At 39.5% G+C, this 14257-nt stretch overlaps 1 protein-coding gene across 1 annotated transcript in view; it reads left to right on the forward strand.

Moving 5' to 3' along the window:
* Window positions 1-223: 223 nt before the first annotated feature.
* NPNT (nephronectin) overlaps window positions 224-14257 on the forward strand; it is a 69090-nt gene continuing 55056 nt past the window's right edge. The window contains exons 1-2 of the mRNA XM_019470555.1: window positions 224-250; window positions 8683-8810. Coding sequence (XP_019326100.1) covers window positions 224-250; window positions 8683-8810 — 155 coding nt within the window. The remainder of the gene's footprint in view (window positions 251-8682; window positions 8811-14257) is intronic.

The following is a 14257-nucleotide window of genomic DNA, read 5'->3' on the forward strand; positions in this document are numbered from 1 at the left end:
GTGTTGGAACAGCTTTCCATGTATATTTTTAATTGTTAACAGTTTTTTCTGAGCATTAAAGTGTCAATTTAAAATAACATGCTGGTGTACTTAATGGGCCCTTTATTCTAATATGTCATTGTTGTAATTTTTAACATTTTTATTAGTATTTGGTTGCTTTTGCTGCATTTCGTGTTGTAACATTTCATTTAACATAATTAGAATTTGGAGGTTTTTGGAAGGAATGTATTTTCGAATGTATGAAGATGGAGTAAGTTACTGTACTTTGAACTGTTACCAGTACAACTGTGTTGCAGCTCAAAACACCTTCAATTATAGCAATATAATTCTAAGTTATATTCAAGAGAAATGCACTTGTCCAGTCATGGACATAAGAGACAAATCATCTCTGTTACATGAAAGTAATAAAGAGGAAAAGGCATATCTAAGGTAAACAATGCAACAGTAAATTCATCTGTGCCATGGAACAGAAAACTCAAAAGTTAGCTTTCCTTTATCTCCAGCATTGTCTTGATGCCCAACTTTTGATGTGTTTCTCAATTTCAGTGTTTTCTCTTTGGATTTCTGTAATTTTGTTCCCCCTCAAACAGTAGCATGTCAAAGGCCTCGGCATGACTCCAGTTACAGATGTATCATTTTGGAATGATTAGGGATTGATACGCCAGAACAAATGTTTCTAAAATGATGTTGCAGGTAGGAAAAAGGAGAGAGAATTTTTGCAGTTTCAGAGCTTGCGTGGGGAGGTGTTACCTGTTTCTAAAGGAGGCTATGAAGTTAGATGGGAATCGTAGACATATCAAGTTGGAGGGCTTCCAAGAGGCCTTGTTCTGTGATTTTCCCAGGGGTGGAAGTGAGGGTGACCTGCATATAGTTCCCTGTGTTGTCCTTCTTGCTGTAAGATTTACCTTTCTGAAATCATTGGGGAACCTCCCCAGGCTTCACAACCTTTCAAAGACCATAAAGAGCGGCTTCATGATGATGCCAGCCAGCTCTCCCAGTACTCTCAGATGTGTCCTATCTTCTCCTATGGGCTTGTATGAGTTAGAGAACAGTGTCTAAGTGGGGGAAACAGGTTGTGGCTATGGTATGATGGGAAATGTTAAACATGGAGGAAATGGGTAAGTTTTCTCGCCTATGAAATAAATGAACAAGTCTAAAATTAACTTTTAATTTACTCATCTAAAAAAAAAAAAAAAGCACCACGCAGTAACTCCTCCACTGAGGAACATACAGCTTTTGTCAGATGTTTTAGCCTAATATTTTCAAGACAGCTGAGGTACTTCTGGTGCAGGCATGTGGAGAGGAGCAGTGTGGTGTAAATGTGGAGAGGGCAGGGTGAGTTGAATGGAGGATGGTTATTTGACATACTGCAATGTGGAGTGGAACTCACTCCCTGTAGCAATTTTGTTTCCCTACCCCCCATATGTTTTTGAAGAGGTTTTTCATCTGTTATTTCCTGGACTATGGACCATTTCTGGGTTATCTATGGCTGTTTGAATTGATAATGTAAGAGCTGCTTATGTGTTTTTTGTGACAAGCTGACCTATTTGGTTGCATTCAGTCTATATAAAAAATACATATTAAAACACAAGCATAAGGTGAAGAAAATCATGTAAGTGATTTTAATAGCTTGTATACAAAGAATCCTGTTATTTTGCAAAGAAAATACAAAAGTGGTGGTCTGGGATAACATAACCAACTTAGTGTAGAACGCTGGGGGTGCCAGTAAGTTTGCAAACTGAAAGGTAAGTGATCGTGTTTATAACGTGCATGTTTCTTTGTGGCATCTGTATTTAGCCAGTGGAATTCCCCGTGACAAACTATCACTGAGCCAGGTTTTAAATCAGGGTTTTAAATACAGTTTTTTTAAATAAGGATAATGAAGTTATCCATAGTTAAAATAGATGATAGGGAAGGATCATGGGGCATGGAAGCCTCATGTTTTAGAACTTAGGCCAAGAACTTTGAGCCAACTGCTGTTCATTAAAAACATTGTCACTCCTTTCTGAGAGGCCTCCAGTCTGGACCGCTATTGGCGACCAGAAGAATCAAAGTTCTGATTCACTGTTGCAAATCCCAGGTGCCTTCCTTTAATTGATGTCTGCAGTGGCTGACTTCTTAAAATTAACTTTTATTCATTTTTATTCTTCAACTACTAAAAGGCTGTTGAACTGCACAGCTTCTGGTTATTACGTTTTTTGTCCAGCTGACATTATTTTTTATGTAATTCAGCATAAACTGTAGATTTCTTTTGTGAATAGATACCCATTTTCATACCCCTGCTGTGTTACAGTTCCTGAGCTATAATACATATATATGGCTGTGGTTCAGTATAAGCTGGGATGATGACATAACGGGCTGGTAATAACTCCTGGTGTATTTTATTGATATTGCTTTCTTAAACAAAATCACATCAGCTATAGACGACGCATGTTGCCTAAGAGGCCAGTAGTTACAGTAGGTGTGTGTAATTTTGCACATTGCTTTTGCATGCTTTTAGCTAATTTTGTAGGAATAGCTAATGTTTGGCACCCATGAAGGTCGTTTTTATTCATCTGGCATGTTCCCATTCAAATACCCATTTAATGTGATCATCAACTATAGAAATAGTTAAACAATACTGTAAATGGACATGTTTTCTTTGTTGGGATGATTGCTGACACACTGAATTCTTTTCATTAAGTAATTGGACCACAAGCATCTCTTTACTTTGGAAAAAGAAGAGGAAAAAAGCTCTAGCAAATAGATTTTCTCTCAGTTTTCATATTTGCAGTGCTTATATAGGGGGATATAATTAGACTTTCAGGATAAATTACACAAAGTATTGGATGAAAATCAAGACTAAAATAAACATTCAATTCCTCTTTTTTGCATTTGACCATTACACACAAACATTTGGTTATAAATAGATGCCTCATCCATGTTGGAGTAACATTTCAGGTTCAAAGTAGGATTCTGGAAAAGAAAATCCTTTTTAAAGTGATTTAAAGCAATTATGCTATTTGAAACCTTCAGTTAGTTTATGAATCTTTATTACAATTGGATTACTTTCATATGCTCTGTAATAAATACCAAAAAGCCCTCTAAAGTAAAACGTGTTCCAGCTGAATAATCCTTAGTGAGAGAATTTGCAACTGCAGTTGTTTTTAGCTCTTGATAATCTTACATTAGTAGGATATCTATATAATATTAGTATACACAATAGCTACTGTTACAAGAATAAATACCATTGACGTATACTGTCAACCTGGCGGACGTAATCTAATTCATTTGATGTTAGCACTTGCCTTGCTTGAAAGAAGTAGGAGCATTCAAATTCTGAGGATAACACGGCGTCATTCTGTGTCTACCATCCTGATTCAGAATTTGCTGCTGTATGTAGAGATCACTAGAAAGTATAATTTTAAAATTTTTCAGGATAGTCTGTCTTGTGCATCTGATCTTGAAGAATGTTAGTGTATTTCTGAAGGTCATCTGTTAACCATGACAGTGTAGGCATACACATGCACAAAATTGCTATGACTTAATACTTACCTTCATCTACAGAGAAGAGTCAACACAGTGCAGAAAGCAGTAAGACAAAGTTTTTAGCTATTGCTCTCAAGCCGTTTTTGAACAGTAACACTTTATTCCTGGGTGATCAAGTCCTGCTAGATTCATACCATACATGAAGCACAGCAGGTTTTCTGTAAGTGCTGTCTGGCTCTCCTAATTGTATGCACCTTCCACACATTGAGAAAGAGTAGAAAATACCTTTCTTTACTCAGTAATCTTCTGGTTTGAACCAAGAAAATCAAAGCTGAAGTTTGACACCCATGAGCCAAATAGGAAGAAATTACTAAAAGCAGTAAATGCCAGGAGGTGCTAGTTTAATTCTAAGCTATACTCCAGACCCTGTTGTGCTGTCACTGTGTGAAGAGTGAGAAAATCAGTCAGGCTTTGACATACAGGAGGACTCTATAGAAATTTCTATGACCTGTCTGCTTAATGAAACATGTCTCTAGTGCACACTGATGCAGTGTTCTTGGGGTTGCACATAATGTAGATAGTTGCCCTACAAGTGTGCACACCTAACTTTTTATTCATGTCAGTAATACTATTGCTGTTGGGGAAATGATTCATAAACTAAATTAACTAAAAGTTCAGTACAACTAGGTTTGGGTTCAAATGTTTGTTGGTTTGAATCCCAAAATCATAAGCTTCTGGGAGCCAAGAACCAGAGATTAGCATCTTTAATGTCATTTACAGTACAAAAAAACCTGATCCTTTAAGTGGACTTCCTTTGATTGCTTCCTCATTTAATATGTTTAAAATGTATTCCTTTTTCCTTACGTGATCATTGCCTTTAGTTTCAGTAAAATTAGAAACTGAGTGCTATGCAAGCTTGACAGTCTAATTTTCTGATGGGCAGCTGACATTCTTTAACTGCGCTCAAAAGAAAAATGACACCTCATTTATCTGGATAGTTTCCCTCTGTCTTTGAGAGCTGACAGTTTGTCAGTGTAAAGGTGCAGCTTTTTCACTATTCAGATTATTGCAAAATATTTTAGAGTAGTTCAGGTTATAGTTCTTGAAAGAAGGTAGAGCTTTTTATAGACACTTTCCTGTCTTGTCTTTTCAACTCTAAAACTTCCCCTACTTGACCAAGCATAGTTATCAGTCATGGTTATTTATGTATTAGAACTAAAAGGACAGGAATAAAATGTACTTTCTGAAATGTGACAGGAACCAACTTTTATCTCTTTGTCCTAGTTCCATCTTCTGTCTGTCCATAGAACTGTTCATTAATTCTGTCATTAATTCTGTTACCTGTGGATTCTGCTATTTAAAGTTCTGCAGGGCCCTTTAAAATTTGGACTGTTTTTCATTTGTCCTAGAACATTTTGATACGGTCTGCAAACCAGTTTTTAAAACCGTCGACAGATTTGGTCCAGTCTCTTCCTTAGGCTTCCCCTCTCCTTTCATGCTAGCCATTACAATTTGTTTTCTATTCCTGAAATTTTCTCACTTCTTCTGCAGAGTATCTTCATTACTGATGGAAAAAACTTCTAGCCTAGTGCTCCCAATCCATCTCAGCCAGAACCGTTGTATTTCTCTACCATACGAAAATTGCAGTTCAGGAGAATTCTGGTTTATTTCAACAGTTCAAGCATGCATCAAATTGCATTTTAAAATGGAATCCTAAATTTATTGTCTCCTCTCAAAAGATATCCATGAAAACCCATAGAAGTCTTTAGAAGTGTTACTTGGACTTACTGTTTTTGAATATACAGCTTCAAGAGGAACATAGTACAAAGTAAAATTGAGTGTTACTGCATTGTTTTAGCAGAATATAGAAGAATCAGTAACTGTCCACCAAAACCTGTAGATAACCCTGAACCTGCTTCATTTCCTTTCATACTGAGCACTTAAACCCATCTTAAATCTTTTCCATCCTCTTGTCTCTCACAATGCATTCTGAAGATGTGAATTTCATGCACGTTTTAGTCTCTGAAATCCTACCTAATGAAAACCACAAACAAAATCTGTAATGCTGAAAGGCATTAAAAGGCTCACAAGCAGCTATCTGTGCAATAATCATCGTACCAGTCGTGTGCTTTATTTAACTATTACTATACTTCTATGAGATCTTTTTTGGTTTTGACTTAAAACATACGAAAACTTTATCGGTATAAATTGTTAGTTTCACAGAGGTCAGTACTGGGTCCGGTTCTGTTTAATACCTTCATTAATGATCTGGATGATGGGACACAGCAAGTTCACTGATGACACAAAACTGGGAGGAGTGGCTGATACGCCAGAGGGTCGTGCTGCCATCCAGAGGGACCTTGACAGGCTGGAGCAACGGGCTGACAAGAACCTCATGCAGTTCAACAAAGGAAAGTGCAAAGTCCTGTACCTGGGGAGAAGCAACGCCATGCACTATATGCTGACAGCTGCCTGGCTGGAAAGCAGCTTTGCAGAAAAGAGCCTGGGGGTCCTGGTGGACACCAAGTTGAACATGAGCCAGCAGTGTGCCCTTGCTGCAAAGGCAGCTAACGGTATCCTGGGCTGCATTAGGAGGATTATTGCCAGCAGGTCAAGGGAGGTGATCCCCTTCTCCTCCTCAGTACTGGTAAGGCCATACCTGGAGTGCTGTGTCTGGTTCCGGGCTCCCCAGTACAAGAGAGATACAAAGATACTGGAGACAGTCCAGCAAAGGCCTACTAGGGTGATTAAGGGACTGGAGCATCTCACCTATAAGGAAAGGCTGAGAGAGCTGGGACTGTTTAGCCTGGAGAAGGCTCAGGGGGGAATTTCATCAATGTGGACAAATATCTGAAAGGAAGGTGTAAAGAAGGAGCCAGGTGCTTTTCAGTGGTGTCCAGTGGCAAGACAAGAGGCAATGGACAGAAACAGGAGATTCCATCTGAAATCAGGAAACACTTTCTCACTGTGAGGGTGACTGAGCACTGGCATGGGTTGCCCAGAGAGGTTGTGGAGTCTCCGTCCTTGAAGCTATTCAAAAGCTGCCTGGACATGGTCCTGGGCAACCAGCTATAGGTGACTCTGCTTGAGGAGGGGGGATGAACCAGATGACCCACAGAGATCCCTTCCAACCTCAACCATTCTGTGATTCTGTGAAGCAGCGATAGAAATAATTAGCTGTCCACACTGTTTTAACTTCTGAAAGTTCTTTCAGAGATTGCGGTTATATAGAGTTGAACAGAGGAGCTGGGTCAACAATATCATAACAATATGAAAACTCTTTCTCAGAGCATCCGTAGTAGGTTTTCCTGCCTACTAGTCCCCCTTGGTATCTCAGAATGTACTAGGAATTTTCTGTATGTCAAAACAAGATGGAAATTAAATAAGGAATTAAATCAATTAGACAAGCCCATTTTCCCCTTGAAAATAGCAATTTAAACTCATTTATGTAAGTAGTTCTAGGTCAATTTATCAGCAACCAGTACCAGAGGATCCATCTCATTACACAGCTATAGCGCAGCTCAGGCAAGCAAAGTTACAGCACCTGAAATCAAATGAAACAGAAGGAAAATCAGGACCCAGAGTGACTGATATATTTCAAGCTAATTTATTCCATCTTTGCCAGAATTTATATAGCAATTCAGGTCCAGTATGAAAAAAGAAAAACAATCTAAAGGATTAGGTTGAAGTAGTGTTTGATCATTTCTCCCTGGAAAGTCATTGTCATAATTTATATAGGTAGTCTGGGCAGCATACCTGTATTAATATATGGACCTCCCAACTGGTTTTTTGGTCTGATGTTGGCAATGAGCCCAAGGCACGGGGAAAAACAAAGTTACAAAAACTGTGTGATAGTCAAGGCTCCTGTCTTCAGCTACTGTAAATAATTTCCTTCTGGTTCTGCATCTCCTAGTGTATTTCTTGCTGTAAGGACTGTATTTCATGAGCAGAAACAATTGAATCCATGCTGCACCAGATTATTTGTTCCTTTTGTCCTAAAGACAATTCTGGTAACTTTTCAGGCTGATTTATGGTTGTTTCTCATATGTTAAAATTCTTACATAGCCTAAGAAGTCCTAGTTGCAGTCTGGGCTCATGAAAGAGAAAACTCACATAAAGTCCATAATTATTTTAGGTAATATACAAAACAGTTGGCCTGCTTGATTCAAATCAGTTCACATTAGAACTGTGGTCAAGAACATGTCTTCGTGGACATCTCTTCTGTTAATGTTACCTTTTTCTTTTGTTAAAGTTACAGCAGAAAGTGTGAGGTTAAGTTTGGTTTCAGCTCACGTACTTGTGGTTTTTTGATTCTCAACAGCTTTTTTCATAGTTATCCTCTGTTTGACATATGTGACTCTTTTCCTGTTTTGTTTTCTTTATATTGTCTTTTAGTTCTAGATAGTAATCTGGTGATTTGATTTTTTTTTATTTTGTGTTTTTTAACGAATCTGTCATCAGCCTTTAATATTGTTGAACAGAAGGTTTTTATGCACTTCTTGCCCATGAAAAAGACAGTGCTCTGTTGATTCTGAGTGTTGCAAAGTATGTGTATTTTCTTGCCATGTAAGTAATATTTCTTTGGTAACCTCCACTCAGGCTAAATGTCTTGCTTGTGCCTCAGTTCTGGTCTCCTCGCTCCGATGCGGTCTCTTGGCTCTGCCTGCTAAGTGTGTGTGTGCATGTAGCCCATGGAGATGATAATGATTTAGGTGACAATGTATTAGCGAGGTATAGAACAGTTTTCTTGTGTTCAAGCGTTTAGTTTCCTGAGGAGGGGAGACAGCATTGGACATTGGCTGCATGGTGTAAAACCGGAGATGAAGACCTGTAGTATGATCTGCAAAACACATGCCATAAAGCTATGAGTTGTATTGGACCCAGTGTATTATTGGAACAGTAGGACCTTACAAAGATTATGTGGAAAACGCTGTTGCAGAAGCATGAGTAAGCCAGGCTCCTTAGGAAACTTGGCCCTACCTCCTTTTCACTGAACCTAGCTGATTTGTTGTGAAGCTTTCCCAAAGGCTGACTGAACTAGAGCGGTGAATGATGAGAGCTAACTGGCTGAAACAACCTGGAGTAGATAGCAATGATGCTAATGTGTTGTTGGAGGCATTCTGTTCAGTGCTGACAATCTGATTGCATAAAATAGTTTGTCAATCATTTATTCAACAGGTTCCTAAAACTTCCTTCTCTTTCTCCCTTTTTCAGACAGCGTCAGAGGCCATATGCGTGGTTTTCTGCTTAATCTGTGAAGGCATTCACAATTGTTTCACTCGCATGCGGAACTCATCCCAGTTCCACCTTGTTGCCCGCCTGCAAGTGGGGATCCATGCAATGTAGTTTCTGATCCTGCCCGCAAAAGAATTTCTTAGGCCCATGTTTTCCGACAGTTGCATCTCTTTCATTGCTGGTATCACTGAGAGGTGCAGGATGTGCAAGGCTGGGAGTAGTGCAGGCAGTTTAGCACCATTTTTTGAAGTTGGCTGTGCTGTCACCATCCTGCTGAAGTTGTCTTTTACATCAGTTGCAGATTTTTCTGCATTCAATGATTGTGTTGCAAGTGAGGCCAAGTAGACTGACTCCCTAATGAACGGGGTAATGTTAAATTTGGGAGATTATCATTCTGATCCCCTATGCAAAATACCTTTGGTACAAAAATTGATAACACGGACAGTTAGAAGTCTGTTTAAAAGACATATGCAGAAGGGAATATGAAATTTTACTGGGCTTTAAAAGGTAAATTATTGTTTATTTATGAGGGAAAATTAATTCTTTACACTGTAATGAAATGCAGGAAACTTCAACACAAATACCACTACAGTCTTTAAAGAAGGATCAAGTATGTGTGGAAAAAACTTACTGGAAAAAGCAAATTAATTTGGAAGACCTGATGCAGAAAAAGCATTTGGAAGCTTTTGAATTAGTATTTCCAAAGCACAGTGTTTCTCTGTACAGAAGGTAATTGGATATTACAGTGTCTGATAGTTTTGGTGACTTTCTTATCCTTTCAAGTAGGTTTACTAAGAGGGAGGTGGGGTACCAAGATTGATTTAGCTGATTGTATTGCTGGATTTTCTTGATGCCTCACAGTTTTCTTATTAGCATAGGACCGACAGAGATTGTTACCTAGCATATGACAGAGATAATACTTACTCAATAAATACTACTTTTAAATAAACTATATATAAAATTGGTTGAAAAGCAGAATTGCATAGCCCCAGAGGAAAAGTAACGACACTGAACATTTCATAGATAATTTGGACTTGGATTCTTTTGTTCTGTCCCACTTTGCAAGAAGTATACGTGTTACATTAGCATCACAAATGCAGAATATGATCATGCATGCCATTAAGTACAAATCAAGTGGTTTTTACACACATCATAGTGTGATTTAGTGACTTAGGGTAGTGTGGTATTTGTGGTTAACTTTCCTAGCCTCAATGAGGGTGAAATACTTAGAAGGGAGGAAGGATGGATTTGTGGTTTAAGTATGAAATTGGAAAACAGGAGATCTGTTTCTGGTTTGATGAAAGATGATTTGATTTGTGGGAAAATAATTTTCTGTTTCTTAATTTCTGCTTATGTAAACGGGAGATTTACAAAAAGTATCGCCTGATTCCGCTGAATAGAGGACTTAATTCATTAATACTTGTATTGTGTTCTAAGACAGGAAGGAGAAAGTTTAATATTAAAAAAGTGGACTTGAAAGAAGTTACTCATTGAATGCCTCCCTCGAGGAAAAGTTACCTGGCAGTAGATTGCCCTGAAAGCAGTATCTTTCACTGCTGTGATTACGTCCAATTCATAGCTACCTGTAACAATGAAGGTAAATTTTAAAGTTGTTTCTGTGTGATTTCTGTCATGTCTGCCATTTTCTATCATCTACCATATCTACCAATATCTGTCAGCCTAACATATCTATCACTTGTATCTTTTCAGCTCTTTTTTCTTAATACTGCCTGTCCAGTTGATGCCAGGGAGTATTCCAGAAACTGTTTTTGTTCTGTTGTTTTTCACCCTCGGGAACGGTTATAGCCACAAAGAGTGTATTAGAAACCTGTATTTAGCCCTGCGGCTGAAGTTTTAAACACTGAGACCTCTGGGCACAGTCTACCCCAAGTGAAGTGAAAGTAAGTATTGTTGTTCAAGAGGAACAGGTCCCACGCATACAAGAAAGGTTCATTTCACTAAAGAAAACTATAAGTAAGCTTCATTTCATTAGAACTGGGTTTCCTGTTGTTTACATGCTTTTTTAGTTGATGTTACTTGTATTACCAGCTACATATATTGCTTATGACATTGGTTCTTTAATGGAGCTTAACACTGCACTGTATTTTGTTTTTGAAAAATACGAGTACCGTACTGAGCGGTATCTTGAACACATTCCTGCATGAGTTTAACTGCACTGTGCCAGACGTCACTCTGTCACACTCGCCATCCCAGAAGCAGCAGTTGTCATCACTACCTTTACCCTCCCTGCAGCAGAATTAGCAAGCCCCACTCCTTAGAGCATTTCTTCACTCTCTGCTACCTTATCGCCAAAATTCAGTTTTGTGTGTAGTCAGGTGTGCCTTTATCACTTACGGTGTAGAATACAGCAATAGAATATATACCTAGGGCTTCGTCCCCTGGGAAATTCTAGATAATTCAGAACCTAACGGGCTTTCTAGTGGCATGGGCAACTGCCAAGTATTTTAGACTCTTCCTCTGCTCTCAACAAAGAGTATCTTAACAAGTTTAGGGTCATGATTTTCACAGAAGGATCTCAACCTGAGCTCAATATATCCATGAGACTGGAAGTCTGAGATGAGGATCATGGCTAATAGTGTGGCTGCTTTGGCACAAGGTACATAAAGATCTTCATGGGGGAATGGAAAAGAGTAAAATAAGCATGGTGGGAAGGATCACTCTGCTTGCATAAAATAAACACCTTTTCAGGCAAAATTTACCTTCCTATTTGCAATTGCTGCATGGGTTTTGACGTTTTCATTCACAAGGATACAGCATTGCTGTTCAAAATACTATGCCTTCCTCTGTGTTTCTGCTTCACTGTTGCAATTTGCAGCTAAAAACCTGACTATCATGTTGCACTCAACCAAGTGTCTTACCAGTATCTTTGAAAAAGCTTTCTTGGACACTTGTTCTTTTGTCCATGCTTCACTTCATCCTCTGCTTGGTAGCTGCGTATGTGCTAGTCATCCATCTGAGTGCTTGATGCACAGCTGCTGGACTTTTATTGCTAATGTCTTGCTGAACATCAGGTCAGCCTGCCCTATGGCTTCAGCATTTACCAGGCTTTCATACTGCTTCACTAAACGTAAGGCACGAGAGTGCTTCTAGTAATACTTCCAACAACTTCTCCATCTCCGTCTTCTGTATATTGTATACAGTAGTATGCAATATAGTATACAACATAGTACCGCTATGCAGCATTGCATGAAAGGAATTGATTTTATGACATGTCCCTTTGGACATCAGAGGAGAAGTGTCAGGTTGCCCTAGACCTTAATTCACAGTGAAGTTCAAATATTGCTTTTGGCACCTGTCCTGAACTTGGCTGCGATGTAATTTGTGGACACTTTTTTTCTACAAGGTGGAGAGATGCTGTATGCCCACCCATACAGCAGTGGGGTATGGAAGACAGCGTTACACACCTTTAACTTGTCAAGAGATTTGGTTCTTTGCCAGCTCACTCAGTAATCCTTTGAGCATCCTGGATATGAGAAACTACCTCATTAAGAAAACTCCACTGGCATTGATAAAGCATTGCCAAAATAAATTGATTCATAAATGACTCGATGTTCAGTCTCATTGATGGGTATGGAAGTGCAATACATGATCTTTCAGTGGCTGGTTAACTGTTTTTTCAGGCTGATGTTCCAAAACAAATTGCAAAGGCAGCAGAAGTTAACCAAGAGCAGACAGTCTTAATTGGAGTAGGCACCATGTCTGACCAGCACACTAGTATTAACATACAGGAGTGCCAAACAGGCTGCTGAGGAAATCTGAAATGCTGAGTGCAGTCTGGAGAGATTAAACGATCTTACTATCACTTGCGAGTATACATGCTTGAAAGGAGTAGCGTGAGCTTTAAAGTTGCTGTGTACATAAGTACCGCTATGCAGCATTGCATGAAAGGAATTGATTTTATGACATGTCCCTTTGGACATCAGAGGAGAAGTGTCAGGTTGCCCTAGACCTTAATTCACAGTGAAGTTCAAATATTGCTTTTGGCACCTGTCCTGAACTTGGCTGCGATGTAATTTGTGGACACTTTTTTTCTACAAGGTGGAGAGATGCAGGCAGATGCTGTTACCAGAAAGAAATCCCTGTGGTTATCACAAACAGGATTTCTCCCCTTTTGCCCATAAAATCTTGACAGTGAATTCATTCTGCATGGTCTGTTATCCCACATCACACATCCAAGTGGAAAAAAAAAAAGTGATCAATCAGTCAAGAGCTGGAAATCAGCTCTGTATTTCAGCAAGAATCTAACCTGAGCCAGATGCTCTCCTGTCTTTCCCAAATGCCGCTGTGTCATTGTCTTCACTGGCTATCGGCTTCTCATGCAAATGAAGGGAACCAGGTTTGGTCCTCGGTGCGGTTTTTATATCTATCTGAGTCCTCTAAGGGGGCTTGCTTGTTATCTAAGCATAGGTAACAAGCACCTTGCAGAATCATCACCTTGTAGCTTTTACAGTTATGTTTTCTCTGTGTCTGAAAAGTGCTGGGTTGAGGCTGTGGACAGAAAGCTTAGTATGGGGAACGTATGGTCCAGAAAAGATGACAAAAAGAGGGGAAGGGGCACTGGAGGGGGCTTTCTGCTGCAAACTTGAGCAGAAAGTGGTAAAACCACTCTGGGGAAGGGTGTAATTTTCGAAAGCTCACTGGCACAATTTGTATCTTGTGCAAAAAGTAGTTGTAGTAGTGTAGTGTTTGTGTAGTGTTGCTTGAATTATCTGTGGAGTGTTTTGAAGGTGGAAAATGCTCTGTACAGAACTACCAGCTCAAATTTAAAGCCTGAAATCGTATTTGGCATCCAAATGCTCCCTAAAGGGTTTGGCTTGGTGTTACAGCACAACCCAGATCATCTTTGTTTTCTGCTTCTAAGCTGTAGCCAGACCCTTGTAAGAACAGCTGATGAGCTTTAGCCTTGATTTAGGCGCAAATCAAAACCAATGCTGCAACCTAGTCCAAGTTGTTGGCCCCATCTGCCTGTAATCAGAGGGATCTCGCAGCAGCTCTGACCCTAAATTGGCAACAGGCTGTTATTAGAAGTGTCCCTCAGTAAGTCCTGAGAACTGTAGTTCATAGAAACAAAACAAAAATAACGGCTGTGTTTTAGCATGTTAATGTAGAGTGCAGATGCAGTCGTTGCTGTTGGTAGTGGTGCTAGGCTGTTGTTACATGCTGCGTGGGTAATGTTTAAAATTGTCACTTTTTTCTTCTGGACAAGGGCTGGGACACCTTGTGTCACACATGCCAACATCTGAGAGCTATTAATAGAGGAGTGTTTGAGCCAGAAAACAACCACATACACCTTGTAATTCTCTTGAAAAGCTTTATACTGGGAGAAGTTTGGTTGGCAAAAGAAGGCCAAATCTTAACGTTCTTGGCTGTAGATGTGGACTTTGCTCGCGGAGAGGAGTGGGTGGTCGCCCTACTTCATGAAGTTCAAGCTAGAAAAGCTTATAAAAGCTTAGTGTCTCCTTAGTGTCCTCAGACTGCGGTTTTTGCCTCGCTCGGCCCCTGTCAGAAGGAGTTTGGGGCTCGTTCCCACTAG

This window comes from Aptenodytes forsteri, unplaced genomic scaffold, assembly GCF_000699145.1.
Source record: "Aptenodytes forsteri isolate BGI_AS27 unplaced genomic scaffold, ASM69914v1 Scaffold93, whole genome shotgun sequence".
In the NCBI taxonomy this organism is placed as follows: domain Eukaryota; kingdom Metazoa; phylum Chordata; class Aves; order Sphenisciformes; family Spheniscidae; genus Aptenodytes; species Aptenodytes forsteri.